Here is a 21,569-nt window from a genome sequence, read left to right on the forward strand (position 1 = left end):
CAGGGAGGTGGTGGAGTCGCCATCTCTGGAAGTGTTCAAAAAACGTGGGGATGTGGCACTTCAGGACATGGTTTAGTGGGCCTGGTGGTGTTGGGTTGGTGGTTGGACTTGATGATCTTAAAGGTCTTTTCCAACTTTAATGATTCTGTGATTCTATGACATCAAACGGACACAGCAAGAGCAACTGCTGTATGCAGTTTCATTTCCTCACCGAAGTGGAAAACAGCTGGTTCTGTCAAGGCAATAGTTGCAGCCCAGAACGAAGGTGTGGTGGAGTTCAGACTTCCCACTGATTAGACACCCCAGGGGAGACACCTCGGAGGCACATCTATTTTTAAGGAGCAGCTATGTGTTCTAGCATTGCTGGTATGATGAATTAACTTAAGTTTATCAACTTGCACCAATACCACAGGAGTTGGCGAAACAAATTTATTAAAATTCAAAGGTCTGGGCTTTGTTACAACTCACATTAGAAAAAATGCCTTGTAATCATCTTTTAATTTGTTTCTTCTCCTTCTTGTGATTCAGGTGGAACTGAATCCTGGAAGTAATACTTGCATTCCCAGAATTGGTTTGGTTTCCCCCAACTATACAAACATATAAATACTGTAGCAGATCGTGTACAGAAAACGTGAACACTTTACCTGTGCACTATGTCTCTCACACAACTATGTGGACTAACAGCATTGAGAAGAGGGGAAGAATGAGAAGAGGAAATTCAAAAGCAGGACCTACTTCTAATTAGGTGTTACTAGGCAGCTATATTTACCTGTCTTCTTATTCAGTCAGCTTAGAAACAATCACACAAAATTAATTAACATGAAAAGAAAACTTCATAAACAATGAGCACATTAAAATAACATGTAAAGCCGCTGCCATCTACGCCCTCTTTCACTAGTGGCAACACAGCTGAGAGTGAGCAAAGTACATTTAGAGATAAGATGGGCTAAAACCAGGCTCGGTAGACACCAACAGTATGAAAAGCAGCTGCTTAAAATCAAGATGCCATAATGCTGCCTACTATTACGTTTCTAATTTTTTTTTTGTTTTTAATTCACAAGTCATTCTAGCCTCTCTCCTCCATCTCTGCCTGGTTTTGGGATGGACAGACATTGATTTTTAGATCAACTATTAACAGAAATTCATATGGTAATGTTTCAAGATGGAAATTCACACTTATGTCAGGAGACACGACTATTTTACTATGTTGCTGAAAGTCTGAAAAATGTTTGAGTCAATTTTATTTAGTTTTTTAAAAAATCCAGGCCCTCATCTCTGTCATTCTCAAACTCTGAATTAAAGCCAAAGTAGTTCCGCCTTTTATACCCTTAGAAAATAATTTTAAGTAATTTCTCAAATTTTCAGCATTTCCAAATATTGCCAGGAATGTCTCACAAGATATACAAATTCATTTATTCTTATATTCAAATGTCTTTAAAAGCACTTTTGATCTGAGATCATCTCAGAGTATCATACCCTCAAGAAAAATTGTGGCTTGTTTATTTTTTTGCCTCCTCCCTTTTCTTCTCCCCTCCAAATATGCATACACGAATACAGCAGAGAAAAAAGATAACTTATTTCTGTTTGCTATTTTATGTATTTAAACTTGGTCACAAGTGCCAAACGTTTTCTCCACTAGCACTGGCTTGCATCTGGCACACAAGCTAGAAATAACCGCACTTGGTGGCTTTACCACCATAAATCTTCGAAAGTCTTCTGCATGGCTGAGCTATACTCATAAAATTAGATAGCAACGCATTTTGTCTCTCTCATTAGCGCAGGAGTATAGAGAGATGTGTGTGAACAACCTACTTGGAGCCACTGCAGATTGGACCCAACCGCGTTCTCACAGGCACAAAGAAAGGAATACTTAACCCAAAAGACTGTTACAAGGAACATCTCTGAACATTAAGAGCAACTTTAAAAACCCAAAAATAGAATCTGCATGCTTACAGTAGCACACAGGGGAAAAAAAAACACCTAGATTTCATCAACGGGTTTATTTTTTTGTTACTTTTACTCTCTTTCCTCACCTGTTAATTGGAAATACTGTGTTTATTTCAGAAATAAACACAACCCAACACTTACAAACATAAATTAAATAAAAAGCCTCTAACTGAACATATTTCTACTATGCATTTTGAAAAAATGTTATTAAAATTTTAAAACCTACTATAAAAAACAAACAGAAAAACACTACTTTGAGCTATTATAAAGAAGTTGTGTTTATTGCAAACACTTGACCGGAATAACTTTGGTTTGATTGGGTTTTGCCCTTTTTTTACAGCCCATTTTTAAAAATATGCATGCAGAACACCTTTTTTTTGTGTGCTTTCATACTGCAGTAAGTGGCTAAGAAGATTAAACAAGCTCACTGACTTTACTAAGACCAAAAAAAAAAAAAAAAATCAGATGCATATTCATCAGCAAACTAAAATCACCCACTGTCATACAAGGTAACAGCTAAGTTAAAAGCCCACTAGGCGCAGGAGAAGCTGATCTCAATGACCCGCTGGGGATGGCAAGCGAAGTAACGCGGTACTAAGTTGTCTGCAGTCCAGATAACCATGTCCCTATCTGGAAAAAAAACAACCAATCAATCTCTCTTCTCACCTCTGCCTCCCCTATGAAGCGTGTTCACATGAGGTATGATCTGATAATATTGTTCCCCTCCTTTGTCAGGACACGCTTCCCACTCACTAGAGTTGAAAAGGTTTCCAAGGTCTCCCGACGGGAGACGAGACCAGCCGGTCTCTTTCGATTCTAAAGCTGGACTCGACCCTATCGCAGAAACTCAAATATTAAAAGGAAGTTCACACAGTGCACCATCAGGAGACTGACCCAACAGGTCCGTAACATCAGCCTGTACATTTCTTACGCCGATCTTCAGCATCCTTCATGTAACGTTCAACAAGCCTTTATGAGACACAAAGTACACACAGGTTCCAATTATACTTTTAGTAAAAAACGTAAAACCCACTTCAGATACAGCAACAATGATCAGATTCTCTGGGTCATATCAGCTTCTATGAAAAAAGGGATCTTTTTATTTTTACTTCTTTTAGAAACACCAGCCTGCAACACTTTTTGCATTAGAGACAGTGAACTAAGTTTTACTTTCTGATTAACTACGGTTCTGTGGCACAAACACCAGCACTGCCAAGAACTAGTGTTCACTATGTGCTAGCGGGTATTTTCAGCATGACAAAAACTGAACTTGTTCTGAGCCAGCTTGACACATGGTCAAAAACACTTCAGTGAAGCCAGGGCTGGTGGTGTAATGCCGTCTCCTGCTACTCACCACACCCTTCTCGCGGAGGCAAGGGACAAGAATCTGTGCCCGCAAGACAGATAATATAATGGACCATGAACCAGACTAACACAAAATCAGCTTCACTAGCCGATGCACACCTCCATGTTCACCTCTGAATATCTAAATTAATTTCCAGAGGAAAAACAAGGCTGGCACGGAGGAGAGGGGAAGGAGAAAATAACATCTTCAGCCACGAAGCTAGATGAAAAGGGTGGAGTGCCCTCTATCAACAGCCTCAATGTCCCAAGCCACAGCAGGGATTGTTTACAAAAGTCTTTGTGTAGGTTATGCTAAAAAGGCCAAAAGCGCTGTCGGCAAAAGATGCTAAAAGCACTATTGGCAAAGGATGCAAAGCCTGCAAAATAAACCTTTTCCCACCGAACAAGATGAAACAAATACAACAAAACACCGTAGGAAATTAAGCCAGGCTACACTAATTGTGTGGAATTATAAGAATGCTCTTCCTCTTTCCAATACAGCTTTATCATGACATTTGTGGTATGTCCTGAACATAGAATCATAGAATCTTTGGTTTGGAAGGGACCTTTAAAGGTCATCTAGTCCAACTCCCCTGCAGTGAGCAGGGACATCATCAACTGGAACACCTTTAATTCCTCTTACATACAGGGTTTTGGAAGTAAGAATTGCGATTAAAAATACTTAAAGCCTCCAAGGGAAAGCCTTTCTCAGAGAATCAAGCTTGGGTTTGATCAAGTGGATCAAAGGAAGAGCTTTTTGTTCCTTTAAAATTATCCTGTACCGTATATTCTAACATACATACCTAACTTGGTCAGTTGTCAGCTACACCTTGTGATTGCCACCACAAAAATCTGTACCAAAGGCAACTTGACAGGACCGTATTGCAACTGCTCATTTTCTAGAGCTCTGCCAACTAACACTGTGGTGAAAAATTATAGTTACCTCCAGGAAAGGCCACACTCAGATAAAATTCAGAAAAAAAACCCAAAACCAACCCAAAACTTTCTGCAAGCTAAAGAATTTATTCTTCAAAAGGAGGCATTCAGTCAAAACTGAAAATGTAGACTTTAGCAAAGAATACAGGTGTTATACTTAATACCAGAATCATCTTTTTACTGTCTTCCAAGACAAATGCATACTAAAGGCACAGTGCTCACCAGCTAACATGACAAGCCTGAATTCTCCTGAAAGCGCTAAGAAAACACAAGCCCTTAAAAAAAATCAGACTTGCAGAGCATATGTTGGAATTGCTTTAACAAACAAAAGCACATTCCAGTGCAAACCTTAAAGCTAAAGTAGAAAAAAAAAATTTAATTTTCTTGCTGGTGTGAGAAATGGATTGTTGTTTGGGGTTGGTTTTTTTTTCCACACTATTACTTCTGCTACAAAAAAAAAAAAAAAACAAAGCCCAAACCAAACAACAAAGAACCATCAAAAACAAACCTTCATCAGTCAACCAAAAACTGTAAAGCTACTTAGAGATACTGAAACAAGAGTTCCATTACTTTCTATGTGTCAGGGATTTAAAAAAAAAAAAAAAAAGAGCATGGTCCATTTCTCAGTCTCACTGTGCCAAGATAGGCATGAATCACTACACTGTGGATATGTTTGTACTGTAACTTTTTTTTTTTCCTCCTCAAAATTTGGACTTCCACACCCAGTAGGCAACATTTTGTAAAGTACATTCCAAGCTTCCCTCAAACAGTTCCAGTCAAAACATCACCAGATTTTAATTCCATCAAGAATGCAAGCATCTCATTAAAGGACTCCCTAATTATAGGTAACGTGCCCAGACCACAGATTCTGTGGCATCTTTATATGGAATATTATTCAGAAGTAACACCACCAACTTTTCTCAAAATTTCTGAAATTTCTGCATATTTAGTGTTACAGCAGAGAATTATGCTGTGTCCCTTCAACTAATTAACAGAGCTTGAAAAAATAAAAATTAAAAAATGAACTCACAATACTCACTAATGGTAAGAAAAATCAACCCCAGAGGAAAGAAATGTCATCAACTCCTAAGGAAACTGCAAGCTTCAAAGAAAAAAAAAATTAAGCCTCTAGATCTACTAGCTGCACAAGGAAAACCTTTTCAAGTGTGAGTCAAACCCAGACTAAAACAATGTTGTGCATACAGTTTTCATGAGTTTTTCTAATACTTCTGCTGTTTTGCACTTTGCCAGGCTGCAGAATTCAGAAAATCACTCTGCTCCTACTGAAATAAAGCCACGAACACCAGAGGCAAGCATCACGATGGGAGTGAATGACCTTGGAGGAAAAAGGAGAGGTGACAATGAAGGACAAATTTCTGAACAGTATAAAGGAAAAAAGATGACCTCCTTATGAAAACCTCCCAGTGACTGCAGAGAGGAAGGTCTGAACAGGAATTAAGGGGGGGGAAAAAAAAAAAGCCTTATCAGATACCCACTAGCCAGAGGCAAACATGCTCTGAAGCCCAATACAGGGTTCGAGACTATCCAAATAAATTGCATTCCCTGCAGCTGGAGACTGGAAAGAACAGGAAGCAAGGTAAACTCCTCACTACCACTTCGCCGCAGGACAGGAAAAGTAAAGCTTCCTCATAATTTTTCTGAATCTCTTATGGCATCCTAATATATATGGCTATATACATATATAAACACATAATCTTTTACAGTTTTCTTTTCCAGTTACTTATCCTTCCGCAGCACTATCCATACTGTGATGAGACTTTTCCCTACCACAGTATCTGGTAAGCGATCTGCGTTGTAGCTGCTGTATCAGATTTGCTGTATTTAAAATTGGAACTGCAGTTAGTTTCTACTTCAGTAGCTTGACTCGCAGCCAAAGCTGCTGTAAACCTTATCACGAACGTACCAACATAATCAGTGAGATTACAGAAGCATAGTCAAATTCCACCAGAGAGTACAAAGTATATTATTCATAGCAAAAGGTTACATGCAACTTTAAGTGGAACATAATTCAATACATAAAATGACATGTTAAAACTAGCAGCAACTAGCTATCTACAGAGACATATTCATTCATACTTTTACTTTCTTTTCTATATCTATATCTGTACTGTTCACTCAGGCTTGTTATGACAGGAATGAGACACTGAGTTAGACGTCGAAGAAGTACTCTGTCCTTGTACTGGGCACATAAACACAAATCCCCAGTAAATTCCTCCTTCCCTCACCCACACACTCCACATCCAACCTGCTACGTCTCTGCAGAGCAGAAGCACGCGACAGCCCAGCTGAGAGGGCAACAGCATCCAAGACCAGAGAGGGCTCAGGCTGTTAAGGAAGACCCACAGGAAGATCTGCCCACTTAGCAAGTAGACACGGAGGTTTAACAAACCTAGCAGGCATAAGTGGTACTGCTGAACATTAAATATAAAAGCATCTCCGAAATAGAGGTGATGCCCAACAACTGATGAAAATTCACAAGCTCAGAATTGGATAAAGAAAGGACTAGGGAAGTGGTGAAGTACCTGGAAGGAAAAACAAAAAAGTAAATTGGCAAATTGGAAGGAAGCAGCAGTCTTCAGAGGGCAGAGCTTTGGAGGAGAGGATGGAAGACAGAACATACCACACAAAAGCAAAAGGAGAAAGACACAGAAATAGAGTGACAGAAGAATGTAGCTTTACAAAAAAAGCGGTATGAATTTATAGGATACATTACACTGCTATATATGCTAGCCTGAACAATGAGAAGATGCTTTAAGTAAGAAAAAGGAAGGAGGGAGAAACCACAAGGACAGAGAAGTGGAAGAAACAGAAGGAGGTATTTGTACATATTTTTGCATCCACATCAGCAGCACATGAAGATTATGAGCCTATGAATTTGGCGATTCCTTTTACATTAATTTAGTTGAAAATGACGAAAAACTAAACTCAGGACCCAACAAATGAAAAGACTGTATTGCTATTCCACCTCAACCAGAATCATGCAATCTTTACATCTATTTTCAACACACAGTCCAGTCAACTGACTTGAAACATTGAAGCAGCACAGGATCAACACATCCGGAGAGCAGAAAATTAGCTAAAACTTAAATAAAGGTGGCCCTTCCAGCTCTGTAATTCACAAAGCAGCGGCTGTGCCTTCTACAGAAGCATTAGGCTGCAGTTACGCAGTGACTTTAATCCCACGTGAACCTGGGCTGCTACTGCAGGGTCTCGCTTTCCCTCTCCTTCCTCAGGTACTCATTCCTCCTGCCCCTCCTGCTAGCAGCGGCACTCGCAGCCACGCGGCAAGCTGCATCGGGGAATGGATCTATCCAAAAACTATCCCGTTTTGGGAGAAGAGTTTTAGGAGGAGGTTTGGTTCCAGGTGGGTAAATTCCCTAATCCCCATGGCTCATCCCTCCTTGTGCTCCTTCAAGGAGACAGCAGAAATAGTTGGCAAATGGAGTTGGCCCTTCAGCGGCAGTGCAGGCTTCAGAACAGATTAAAACAGCCATGTAACCACAACCTCGTTCTCACTGGCAAAACATGAAAGCAAAGAAGTTTTAAAAAAGACCTTCTAGAATACGTTAGCAAAAACTGTAAAGGCATATAAAGCTCTTTAGAAAAGCAGGCCTTGAGATAACGTTCAAGGTAAAGCAACTATCACCTAACAAGTTTACGAAGTCTATAGCCTATAAATACATTACAGGAATACCAAGTTGAATTAAAATGTGGATCACACACAGCTCTTGAGAATTTTGCAGGCATGTGCACACACACAAAAGGAAAGTATGCCTACATCCCAGCAAACTAAGGGCAATTTCAGACCACTACGTGTGACTTATTTACTACCACCAATCAAATATGGCAATCTCTAAAACCAAAATAAAATATATGAAAATTGCCAACACTTCTGATCAATTCAGCCATTCATTCAGCCCAGCTGGCCTCTGGAAAAAAATATATATTAAAAAATTAACTTGCTGCCTAAAAGCAGCCGGGAGTGGATAGAGCGAAGAAGTACTTCTAGCCAGAGAGAAACTTTGAAGGATTTTTGGTTCACAGCAACAAAGCCTACATTTACCTTTCAGTGGGAAAAGCCTCCTTCTCTATCACTGTTTCAGAAAGACAATCTTTTTATAGTAATGCCAGCACAGATCTACCACATGGAAGGATATGGTAGCTTTAGTGAGCTCCAGAAGATAAACATATGTCATGCCTAAAACTGAGCCAATGATCCTAAAAGCATCCTGAATCACTTGTTCCACAAATTCCCCCACCACTAAGTATGAAGAAATGTAACATAAAGAGCCAAATAGAGATTATAAACACAGAAATGTATTTTTAAACCTATTTGCTAACACATTTCAAAACACATTTTTCATTATAGTCTTGTCAAGTCATGAAAAGATACTTCAGCTTTACTGCTACTAAGCTCCCACAGAGAAGAGAAACACAAGGCAGTTTGTAAGACTGAAGCGAATATTTGATTTTTTTTTTTTAAATGAATATTAGAATTTTATGTTGCGCCAGAAGTCATCCAACTCCCAGGAAAGCTTTCCACTCAACTACCGGCACGTAGTTTTGTCAAGTCCTGGGTATGTTTCCACAAGCAAAACGTCTTGCCTTTTCTTCATGGCCTCCAGCACCTGAATCTACAATCCTTGCATAGAAAACACTGTATTATCACTCAAAAAGAAGACTATTTGATATTTAAATAAACATGGTGGGTTTGTTTATGTACAGCCTTTCCAGGATATGAAGGATCTGCAGAGGGGCTGGAGAAAAAGTAGTTACACCTATACGCCTCAACCCTGACCAAGAAGAATTCTGTTTGGAATAAACAGTAGTTCAGTCTTCATCCTCTCCAAATGACATCATTTAAGCCTTCCAACTACAAACAGTTAAAGCAGTACCCAGTTTTGCATAAAGATATCAAAGCTATTGGAATGGCAAGTATGCTTGTGATCTGGTAGGCTGCCAAAAATCATCTGCTAATATACTAGACAATAGATGTATTCTATTAAAACTCGGAAAAGAACTTTCTCATCTTTTCCTTGTATCACTTCTTTTTAGCTGTACACAAAAATGAACTGAAATGATATAAAATATGTAATTAGGAGTTCTAAATCCTATACAAATACTATGGTTTATAAGTATCGCATATGTGATTCGAATGCCTGCATTTATATGCAAACAAATGCAGTAATTATTTGTAATAGTTTAACATTTTAAAATATGCATTCTTAATCCCTAACTTGCAAACCATGCATTCAACAGTTTCTCGTTGCCACTGCAGCAGTTAAGTCTGTAGAATTCAGAGCAGCATAAAAGAACAAAGTCCTACTCTTGCAGCGCCCAAAAGCTCCAACAGTGCTATGAAAGGACCCGAACTCTCTCAAATCTCAATAAACAAACAGCATTCAGTTAAAAATTTAATACTTTTGGATAACAGCAGGGTGCTTTCTATAAAAATAATTCTTCGTTCCAGAGACAAAAAGATCCTGTGTGTGGTTCCAGCGAACACTGCTTTCTGGAACGCTCCGGAATCACGGTGGCTGCGTATCCTGAATACAGTCATAAATACACGAGTAATGGGATGACGAGGTTGACACCCAACTTCTCACACGAGTGTCACACACTGACCGGCGCAGCACCAAGACTACCAAGTCTTCAAAGCCCAGCTCCTCCTTCACAGCTACACGCAATTAAAACGCCTCTGCATCATAAACCAAGATTGTTGGGGCTTTTTTCAGAAAATGTTTTAAGCAAAAATTCTCCTGTTCTCTCTTACTCTGTTATCTGATATTTGAACAAATCATTGACACGATGGAGCTGTCATATCCGATCACATCATTCCATGTTTAAAGAATGTGTAATCTGTAAATCCACGCAGTGATTCTGCAAACGCAGATGGCTTGCAACAAGAATGCTGAACAGAGACTGTGTACATTTAGTGACAGTGTTAGTGAATTAAATGTATTAACCCCGTTTCTTAATCCGTAACATTAAAATTTACAAATCAAATTAACCGTAGAAATTAAATTACCTTAAAGAAAAATATTTTAAGATGGCATTTTCACACGTTTTCCTGTTTTTGTATCCACAGGCTAATAATGCTTATGACATCTTTCAGCAGAACACAGACTGAAGTGATTATAAGCTCCTGAAAAATAGGAAATGCTAATAAAGCCTGGACTAGAGCAGCAGTACCTGGCCTAGATGTTCTAAAAATAAATTAATATCTAGGAGGAAAATATTCCTTGGATCAGTCTGTTACTTATTACTCAGCATTTGCTAGTTAAACACCACACAGTCATTAATTTTAATCTAAGGAAATGAATGCTGTGATCTTTCCCATACAAAAAAGTGTTTCAACATCCACAGAAGAAAAACAGGGGAGACAAGGCTCAAGCCTTGACATTCTGATTTATGAAGAGAGGACACTGTGAGAGCGAGACAAACAGCATGTCATCTGTCAAAGTTAACACATTTGCATTTTATATACAGATATAAAACAAGAAATCTCATTTAAATAATTAACGGGCAGACTATACACTGCCAAAAGGAACAGGACAGCTGTGGACTTACTGCTGAATATTTTACAGAAGAACCATCCTAGAAATTGATCCTCTCCAAATGGAATGATTAATCTCCATAAAATGCCAGGTACCTACTACCACTGTATTTTGTTAAAAGCAAACTCTTAACTTCAAGAGAAGCAATCACATTAGGTAAAATGAATAAAACCCACACAATTGATGTCATGTCAATTTTCCCTATTGATCTTAACCTGTGCGGAGTTTTAAATTATAAATGCAAATATCTTCTCATAAGTTTCTGGTAAAAAATACAATCCATTTTAAAGTGCTGTTCAAAGCTATCTCTAGCGAGACATAAATCATCAGTGGTTTTAAAATACTTTAATAATTTTAGCAGCCTCTTACAACCAGTAAATCAAAGTCTTAGTCTATTATGTAGGGAAATACTGCTGAAAAGACCAATGCTTTTTGTATGTTGTTTGTGACTTTTTTTTTTTTAACATTTCCCCCATTGAAGAGAAGAAAAAATGGTTTGCATTGTGTTAGCTCCAGTTATAATTTCCAGCTGTGTCAAAACTTTAACAGCCTAAAAGCAGGAAATCCAAAGAGGAAATTCCATCGTCAGTTCCTGAAGTTTTGTAACTCAAATGTTCTTCCAAAAACTGGATCTTAAAGGAATTTTGGTAGCATTTTCTGTAACCTTACCTGATATCTTCAAGTAGCTCACATTCTGCCTGATGCTTGGCCTGAAGTTTTGTCATCTGCTCAACCTGAATGTTTTTTAGCTCTTGCGTAACTTTCACCTACAAAAAAAACCACAAACCACATATATTTTCAGCAGAGTTTAAGTCAAATTTCAACAAGGAAAAAAAACGATTTGTGTCCTTTATCTATTTTGAAATCGCACATTTCAGTGGAAAATTCAAACACAGAGTTAAGAGCACGGTTTAACCCTAAAGGTCATAAAGTCTGATTTCAAGAAGTGCTGTCACCCCAGCAGGCTTACACTGCACGTGGCAAGAACCTCATGCTTACGCCCAACCATTAATGAAAGTGCATTTTATTCCAAAATCTAGGAGGGTAGCCTGTATGCAACAAAAGATGCCTACCAAAAAAGTAGGCCACAGCGGGGGAAAAAAATTAAATTACAGTGTATACATTTAGCACTTCGGTGCAAGTCACACAATTTTGAAATCTATTAAACTGTCCTACAATTGCTATCACTTAAAGATAGCTTAAACATCAAGTTGTTTTTTCATTGTGCATCAGATCAAAAGAGCCCCCTCTAAAAGGCTTCAGAAGGCTGGCCTTCGGTTTTACTATTGGTGTCATTTTCCTTTGAACCTTGTGATCATCAAGCTAAAATTTCAGTACTTTGGGAACCTACTTCATAACTGGTGCACAGGTATCAGGAATTATTTGACTTTGGAAGGGAACCTTGGGGTTGTTTTGGTCTTGTTTTTATAAAACAAGAGGTCTTGGCATTTAAGCCCTCTAGTGATCACAGGGAATCTGTGTATCGGCCTAAAAAATGATCACCAGCATATCTGAAGACATTATGCATTCATGAGGACAGAAATGCCAAACAGTTACTGTAATGGGGGAAGAGAGGAGAAAAATTCAGAGAGGAAGAAGACACACATCTCCCTCTTCTTCACTAGCCAGGCAAAAAAACGCCTAGATCTCATCAGCTAGCAAAAGCCTCCTCAATTCTAACACCGAAAACAATCCCCCCAGCAACAAGCACCCTTTAATCACAACATTATATAAAGACAAGTTGTTAACACAATTAAAAAAAACCCACATGTATGCCCCTGACTTTAAGCAGAAAAAGTGTCTATTTTTAACATGAACTTTCAGCATTTTCGTTTTTATCTGTATATGACAAAAACCCTACTCAAAATAAATAAACCTACACAAGATGACCCATGTAATGGAAATAATCTCACATGAAATAACATAGGCAACGAATGACACACATGTAATATAAATAAGCCGCCAAACGCAAACTAAAATAGAAATAAGAACTGTTTAGCAAAAGCAGAGTCCAGCCGCAAAACAAGAGGTCGAGCGGCAGGAATGAGCCAAGGAGAGATCTTCGCTGCAGCTGCCTGCCAGGGCTACTGGCGAGCTTGGGGGATGACAAGGGATTACGCTCCCTCCCAAGTCTTCCTCCCCTCCCAATCTCTCCTAGTCACTGTTCTACAGTTCTCAGCCCGGCGAAGCCCTGCAACCTCCTCTCCTCACTGAGAAATCTCAAAATCACACACGAAACCTCAAGCATCTACGGCGAGCTATGACAATCAGCCTCAAACCACCTAATCGGGCAGCATCGCAGAGAACATCTAACGCACAAATCTCAAAACCACAAAACTCCCTTCCACGGTGCCCGTAAAGGAGCAGCCTCTCCATCCCGAGACCCACTTCACCATCTCCAGCTCTCCTTGTCTCCCCCCACACCGATCGTTGCATACAACCCTCAAAACAATTAACCGATAAATCTCCACGTATCACTACACGTAGCTCAAGACCCCACTACAGCTCAAGTCTCCCAGATAACAACCTGCCTACACAGACAAGACACGCTAAGAACAGCCTTTTTTCCAAATCTACGTTCCTTCTTGCGTCCCTTCCCACACCAGCCACCCCTAATGCAAAGCACCCCATATTCCCATGGACCGCACGAACCCTCCCCACTGCATTTGCGGATTCTTCCGATCACACATATGTTGCACATTTTTGGCTGCCCCCGTTCGCCCGCGCTCCTAATACGTGCTGGGACAGCCTGCATCCTTGCATCCACTCCAGACGTGACCTTCTGCGCCAAGACAACCAACCCATCGCTGTTGGCATCAACCCCACCATAGCACCCCAACGCAGCTGAGTGCCCAAAATACAGCCGGTAGCACCCCAGCCTGGCTCAACACCCCTGTGCAGCCAAGCCCTCTGCAGTCACTGACCTCCTTCCAGCCCTAGCCAGCCAGCCATCGCTCTCCCTCCACCGGAGAACCTCCAGGGGGGATGGAGGTGGCCCAGCCATGGCCACCCCACCACCCACCGCCCCCCCTGCCCCTCGCCAGCCCTTCTCCATGCCCTGTCCTGCCTCCAGAGCTCACCTCCCACACCTGACCCACCCCATCACCACCCATGGCCCCCCATGCCCAGTTTCCAACCCCCCCACACTCAGACATTTCCCCCTTACCCACCTTGTACGGCCACTCTCCCCACCGCCCCCAACTCACCCCCCTTCCCTCCCAGCACTCGCTCCCCCTCTCCTAACCGGTCTCCAGACCCCACCGCCGCATAGCCCACTCCTCCCCACTCCCCCCGTGTCCCCCAAGCCCCCGCAGCCCTCCCCACACGCCACCCCCCCCAGGCCCCAAACCCACCCCATCCCAAGTCAGCCCCCCACCCCCCACCCCACCCAAACAGCCCTCAGCCCCAACACGGCCCCACACACAGCCCCAGCCCCCTCAGCCCCACCGGGGGAGGCCCCTCACCTTCCTCGGCGGGGGCTGCATGGTGCTGCGCTGAGTCTCCACATCAATTCCCTCCCCCCGGCAGCAGGATGCGGCCCCCGCTGCAGGAGGAGGAGGAGAAGGAGGAGGGAGGAGGAGGAGGAGCGGGCAGCGACCGTCTCCCTCACGGTTCGGGGCGAGTCCCGGTCGGCGGGAGGAGCGAGGGGATGGGGGGGGGGGGGGGGGCCGCCTCTTCCTCACGGGCAGCGTCCCGAGTCCCGGTCCTGGGGAGCGGGGAGGGAAGGGAGGCGGTGGAGGGAAGGCGGGGACGGGGCTGAGGAGGGAGCGACTTCGGGAGAGGGGAGGGAGGGAAAAAAAGGAAAGAAGGGGGAAAAAAAAAAAGGAAAAGGAAGAAAAAAAATAAAAATACAAGAGGCGGCGGCGGAGCGCGGCTCGGGAGCGCCCCGCTGAGGGGACGCGCGCCCCGCCAACGGCCCGCCCCGCCGGCGGCGGAGGCCTCCCAGCCGCCTAGAGCGGCCACCATAGAGTGGCGGGCGAGGCGAGAGAGACGGGGTGGGCACGCCCCCTCCCCGCCCCGCCCAGCCGGAGCGCCGGCTCCCGCTGCGGCCGCTAGGGGGCGCTGTGGGCAGAGCGGCAGGCGGCGGGGGGGTGCGCGGGGTGCAGGGCGTGCACGGGGGGTGCAGGGCGTGCACGGGGGGTGCAGGGGGTGCACGGTGGGGGCACAAGGGGGTGCACGGGGGGTGCACAGGAGGGCGCGGGAGGTGCACGGGGGTGCGCTTAAGTGCGCGCGGGTGTGCATACGGGGCTTCAGAGGGGTGCACTGGGGGTGCACAGCACTGTGCCCCAGGCCACCACCAGCACACTGCGCGTTGGCCCAGCCTCCAGGGCACGAGTCCACCGCAGGATCTGGCCACACAGGTCGGGGTGCAGGACGCAGCCCGCGCCACCCGGAGGGGCTCCCCAGCGCACGGGGTGCTCGGGGTGCTCTGCCCCGGAGGAGGAGCAGCCGTCACCTTCCCTCCAGCACCGCTCAGGCTGCCCGAGCGAAGTGGGGCAGCAAGAGCTGGGCTTGAGCTGCGGTTCATATGTATATAGGGGACTTCAGTATATAAGGGACTGTCGCCCTCAGGCCCCGGGGACAGTCCCTGGATGCTGGCACCCAGATCCTGCTGCATCCCGAGGCCACCACGCCGGGAGCAGAGCGCCCGAACACGCAACAGCCGGCGAGCCTTTTGCAGGAGCTTGCGTTTAATCGAAGGAGAATAAAATGAAGCTGAACCCTTGGGCGCCGCAGACACGCGTGAGGTGCCGGAGAGCCCAGCAGGCAGAAACGATGTTCCCCGCCATGCAATGTCATGTTTCACTGGGTGTGAATTAAAAACCTCTGATCAGACCTTATTTCCCACCCCCCCCTTCCAGTGCTTAGGTTGCTTGGCTTAGCTTCTTAGATCTGCTGCAATGAAATCTTTGAAATATTAAAGTGCATTTGGATGTTTCCTTTAAGCAAATTACCAGGGCAGTTTGCAGAGCTTAAGGCAATTCTCATAATTGCATTTTCCCAAGTGCTCCAGCGTTGCTGCTGCTCCATCGCCGGCTCCTTTATTATTGATGAACTTCTTTACTCTGGCTCCCAGAAAATGACCCCTCGCCTTTAAAGAGGATTTAACCATCTTTAACACTTTAAAAAACTAAAATGCGACTTGAATTCTCCTTCCTCCTCCAGCTATTAGTTTATTTAGCACTGCTAATTAGTCTAACTCATTCTCCCTGGGAAACCTTCTCTAAATGATGAGTGAGGCGCGGTGCATCAGTGGATGCTGCGAAAATACGTTGCATCTCTCTATTTGAGCTGCACGACCTGCAGCCCCCGAAAGCGTTCGTGCAAGACCACAGCCCGCGCCCAGTAACAAGTTTAAGCACATCCGAAGCGTTTCCTACACGCCCACATATAAAGCTGGGAAAGTGCTTTGGGAAGACAGAAGCAGTGAGTGCAATCGCCATTTCACATCTGTACCGCAGCTCCCGCGTGCAGCGGGGTGCTCAAAGCCCGGGCGAGCAAATGCGATGGGAATGCACTCAGGGCGGATGCAGGGGATGCTTCGTTCTAGCAGGAGGGTGGAAAAATGGGTTGGAAAAAAGCGTTGTGCCGGGCTAGCAAAAAATCAGCTGGCGCTCCGGAAGCCAGAGCTCGCAGGGGGAAGCGGGTTTTTGCAGATAAACTCTTAAGTCAACGGGGCCTCGTGCAATGATTTGCTTCCCCAGCAACAAAATCATCGTGCTGAAGCGATGTGAAACGCAACCTCTGCCGAGCTCCCGGTGTTTTAATTCATTGCCCCCAAACTGAGTCGTCCTGCTTTGCATCTCCCGCTTCGTTCCTCCAACCAACCCGGAGGAGTTTCCTCCTAAAATGTCTCCAAGTAGCATCTGGGCACGCAACCCTTGGCGCGCAGGCGTAAGTCATCCGCAGGCTTTTGCGTGCGGGACTGAGACGCGTTTTAGGTACCGCGCCTGCAAAGAGGTGCATCAGGACGATGCATCTCTTATAATCGCATAATGTAATTATTAAGATAATAATTAATCCTCTACCCCTATCGTGCTCAGCGGTAGTTTTTCCACGGTTTGCTTGCATTCTTCCATGAATAATTTCATTTTATGTATTTGGCCGCAGATTCCCTGAAGCCTGACTCACGGGACGCTGCAGGTTCAGCGTGGGTTCCACGGGAGTTTGCCTCTTCGGTGATGAATCATGATGGAGCTGCCTCTTGTAGCTGCCCATAGCACTTCCACGTCTTTATAATACTGATAATAATCACGACTGGGGGGTGGAAGACGTGAAATAAAGAAGGTGATCAAAAAGTAAATAGTGTAAGTGCCCAAGTGCTGTATATTTTATCAAAAATACTTGTTTTCAGGGCATAACTTGAGTTCAAGCTGCATATTCTGAGCCTTCACCCCTTGATTTCTCCTTTTTGATCACACAAACATGAGCAGGACTTGGAAGGAGCTGAGTGCCCTGCGAGCCCAGACAATTACAGACAAGCCCCACTGAATCTGAACATCACAACTGGAGCTAATGTGGGTTTTTTCCTTCCTTAAGTTATATACGGCAAGAAAGTTCCTGGCCAGATGTTGGAAATACAAAAAATTAATCCTTTACCAGGCTGGCTTGGTGGCCGGCATCCCGATCAACCCCCGTCTGCTGCATCCACCCGCTAATACAGCTGCACCAGATGTTGGTCGCACGTGCTCCAAAACCTTCCTCGCTGCCGGAAAATAACCCATAAAATAAACCCGGGTTTCTGCTGCCCGTTTGCAGCATCGCACGAAGGTTTGCATCGAGCGAACGGGGAGCTCGGTGCTTCTCTGCCCTCCAAAAAGATGAGCCCACTGATGGGGTTTTTTAGAGGCTGGAGCAATTGTAGGGTTAATAGTAACGCGGGGCACGTTCAGAAGCCATTGCATGCATTGCTGTGTCTAAAGTCTGAGCTAAATTTTAATTTTGGTGGTATTTATTTGCTTTGAATTGGGAGGAGGTAGTTAAGGCCATACAGCTCGAGGTGGTTCAGCCCCTAATAGCAGAATAATCAGTGCAGGAGGTTTATTAAAGGCTTCGTTCTCCAGGCTCTCCAGAAGCAATACGCGTATTCACAATAAAAAAAAACCCAAACCCAATAAAATAAATCGATCCACTGCTACAGAAATGCAGTTATTCATGGCGGGGGGGGGCTGGATTGGTTAAATAATCACTGAGGAGGGAGGTGCAGCATCATTTGGAAAGGGAGATGCAGCCAAAGGACTTTTATAGTTTTCTAAATAGCCATTGGTCTTACTTTTGCTCCAAACAAGAAGCACGTGAAACATTTCTAATGAGACCTGGCATTTCCATGAAGCCGGGATGAGCTTTCAGCAGGGATTTATGGCTCCAGGAAGGTGCTGGTGTGGGGTTCCAGCCAGCAACCGGGGCCGTTTCAGGTGGGTTTTGCTTCTCCCTCAGTCAGGGAAGCTCGAAGCGCGTCTTGGGATGGTCGTGGTGTGATGAACCCATATCCTTCAGATGTCATTCTGCGCGCTGAGGTGCCTTAAAGAGCTTTTCCATGGGGAATTGGAGGGTTTTGATCAGCTGGTGGCACCCACTGCTGCTGTCTGGCTCCTCATGGGTTAATCTGCCCTGCCAGCTAATGAGCTAGAGGTATCCCAGAGGAGACATGAGCAATTCCTCCTCCATCCAGGAGAGAAACACAGCCTGGGACTGATCCTGGCCCCGCAGCCTGGAGCTGGCTCCCGGTCCCTGGCTTAGAGCTGCTCCCCCACTGACTGGGACCCAGTTCATCTCCATCACGGGGAAACTGGGAGCTTCACGCGCCAGAAGCCAACCGTGTATTGGCAAGAAGAGGGAAATTTCTTAATTGGGTAATGAGATAAAAACCTCCCAGCGATGGGCATGAGCAAATACTCCCCTGGCATTCCTTGGAGCACTCCTGCATCCCTAATTCCCTGAGCGATGCACAGCGCAGCAAGCAAATAAGCAAGGAAACAACCCAAATTATGTGCCGGTAGAAGTAAGATATAGCTGTTTTGGCTCAAAGCTACAAAAAATAAAACATGGTCCTCATTGAGATAAGCAAGTCCTGGGGTACGAGCGTCTGTGCTGGTGGGGAAGAGCTTTTCCAGTTCAGGGGGTGTCCTGGGGGGTGGTGGAGCGGCTCCAGCTGAGCTGGCTGGTGGTTTCCCATCAAATCCTGCTGCAGAAATGAGATCCCAAAGGATCTGCCATCCCTCAGGGATCTGCCCGTGGGGCCCGGTCCTGCCTGCGCAGGCAGCTCTGAGCACACCTGAGTACACCTGCTCTGCTTTAATGAAGAGAGTGGCTCCTAAAATCCATCAGAAAGGTCCAAGGTGCGATCCCGCGTGGTGAGCAAAAAGGAGTTGTGTGGGTCAGCAGCAGAGAGATGGGGGAGACCTGAGGAATGATGGAACAAGGGTATTGGGGTACCTGCGCTCCATTTGGGGACCCCTCTTCTGTGTAAGCCAAGGAGAGGCTGTGTGCTTCCCCACCCCCACATCTCTTGGCCATGCAACGCTCCTTCTTATAGAATCACAGAATCATGGATCATTTAGGTTGGAAAAGACCCTTAAGATCATCAAGTCCAACTGTTAACCCAGCGCTGCCAAGTCCACCACTAAACCGCGTCCCTAAGCACCACATCTACACAGCTTTTAAATCCCTCCAGTGATGGTGACTCCACCACCTCCCTGGGCAGCCTGTGCCAACGCCTGACCACTCTCTCCATAAAGAAATGTTTCCTAATATCCAACCTAAACCTCCCCTGGCGCAACTTGAGGCCATTTCCTCTTGTCCTATTGCTGGTTACTTGGGAGAAGAGACCAACCCCCACCTCACCACAACCCCCTCTCAGGTAGTTGTAGAGAGCGATGAGGGCTCCCCTCAGCCTCCTCTTCTCCAGACTGAACACCCCCAGTTCCCTCAGCCGCTCCTCATCAGACTTGTGCTCCAGACCCCTCCCCGGCTCCGTTGCCCTTCTCTGGACACGCTCCAGCACCTCAACGTCCTTCTTGTAGTGGTGCCGTCATTTGTCACATCGTGTCACATCATGTACTTACCTCCACAATGGTTCTTCATCTCAAGGGTGATAAACCCCATCCCCAACCTGCTTTGGGTTCCCAGCTGAGGTGCAAGGTCCAGCACCCAGAGAGGTGGTCAATGCCCCATCCCTGGAAACACCCCAGGTCAGGCTGGACGGGGCTCTGAGCAACCTGCTCGAGTTGGGGATGTCCCTGCTCATGGCAGGGGGTTGGACTGGATGGCCTTGAAAGGTCCCTTCCCACTCAAACCCTTCTGGGATTCTGTAATAGCGGAGGACATGACGTGACGGTGGGAAACCCCAAGGAGACCAAGTTGTGGGTGCTTCTCAAGATCTTCACACCAAGTCTGGCCTTGCTCTGTGCCACCTCACCGAGGAGGTGACATGGAAACAGCCGCGGGAGCCGCGCAGGGTTTCCTGGCTGGCACAGCCCACGGGGGGAGATAAATAAAACACGACCCTGCCCCGAGCAGTTAAGAAAATAATTTGTCAGCCGTGTTGATTTTAATCTTCTGGAATGTTTTTTTGTTAATCCGGCTGTTTGCAAAGGTTTATCTCCTCCCTGCAACCTCTCCAGGAGGGACCGAGTCTTCGTGAGGATGCTCAGGGCATTAACACTCCGGCTCCCCTCGGATATGCTGGTGGGAACGGGGAGCTGCTTCCCTGGGGCCCACACCGCAGCGAGGAGGGGGGTGAGATTTTGGGAGAGAGCAGCATCGAATTTGCTGAGAGAGGCAGGAACGCAACACAGCCAGGCAGAATAAACAGGGGTTTAGAAAAAGACTTTATTTTATTTTAATTTATTTTATATTTTAATTTTTTTATTATTTCATTTTCTTTCATTATTTTTTGAACTTTATTTTAATTCCTTTTACTTTAATGATGTTATTTTATTTTACTTCATTTTATTTGTATTATTTTGTTTTATTTAAAATGACATTTTATTTCTTTTTATTTCATTTCGTTTCATTCCTTTCATGTAATTTCACATAGTTTCATGTAATTTCATGTAATTTTATTTTATTTCATCGTATTTTATTCTATTTTAGATGCAAGAGACCGCAGTCTACGGCCCCAAAGAGATACATAATGCCCGGGGAACCCCAACAGAGATGAGACGTAAAGGTTGGAAGCCCCAAGAGCCAAATACCGACCCGCAGCTGAAAACAGCGGCGTATTCCCTCATCTGAAAAAAGAAGAATCTGGCCGTGAAAGCAAAATTTGGAGATGAACGCCAAGGAATGGCGATTCACTGGCTCCCCATCCTCAGGCAGCTGCCTCGGTGGAAGAGGCGTCGCTTCGGAGCCAGGCTCCCGCGCGGCCGCGCTTACCCACGCGCCTCGCTATCCCTCACGTCTGAATTTAATCCCTGAAGGGCTTTAAACCTTTCTAAGCACAAAAAGCCCGCGGCGAGCGAGGAAAACGCGCGGCACTTAAGGACCCTCGGCTGCAAAGCCGCGCTCCGGAGCAAACCCCGGCACGTTCTGACCCGCGCTCTGGGCAGGGTGACGGATGGATGAGGCAGCGCTGGCTGCCGGCGCCGGGGCGGAGGAGCCTTTCCACCGGCAAACCCAAGCAGTTGCTGACACAGCAGATTTTGCCCGCTGAACTGGCGGGAGGTTTCCCGGCAGAAAGATTTGCTTGCCAACGGAAACCGCGGCGGGAGGGGGCTGCCGACGCAGCGGCTGCTGGTCTGCGAGGTCCCCCGTGTCCTGCGG

The 21,569-nt window shown here is 45.2% G+C and overlaps 1 protein-coding gene across 1 annotated transcript in view; it reads right to left on the reverse strand.

Moving 5' to 3' along the window:
* Positions 1-14,290, reverse strand: part of FCHSD2 (FCH and double SH3 domains 2) — a gene marked incomplete at both ends in the record, with an annotated part of 167,780 nt that extends 153,490 nt beyond the window's left edge. Inside the window, 2 exons of the mRNA XM_082012210.1 lie at positions 11,475-11,572; positions 14,270-14,290. Coding sequence (XP_081868336.1) covers positions 11,475-11,572; positions 14,270-14,290 — 119 coding nt within the window. The remainder of the gene's footprint in view (positions 1-11,474; positions 11,573-14,269) is intronic.
* Between the last annotated feature and the right edge of the window lie 7,279 nt (positions 14,291-21,569).

This window comes from Phaethon aethereus, assembly GCF_964289735.1.
Source record: "Phaethon aethereus genome assembly, chromosome: 1".
NCBI classification, from domain to species: domain Eukaryota; kingdom Metazoa; phylum Chordata; class Aves; order Phaethontiformes; family Phaethontidae; genus Phaethon; species Phaethon aethereus.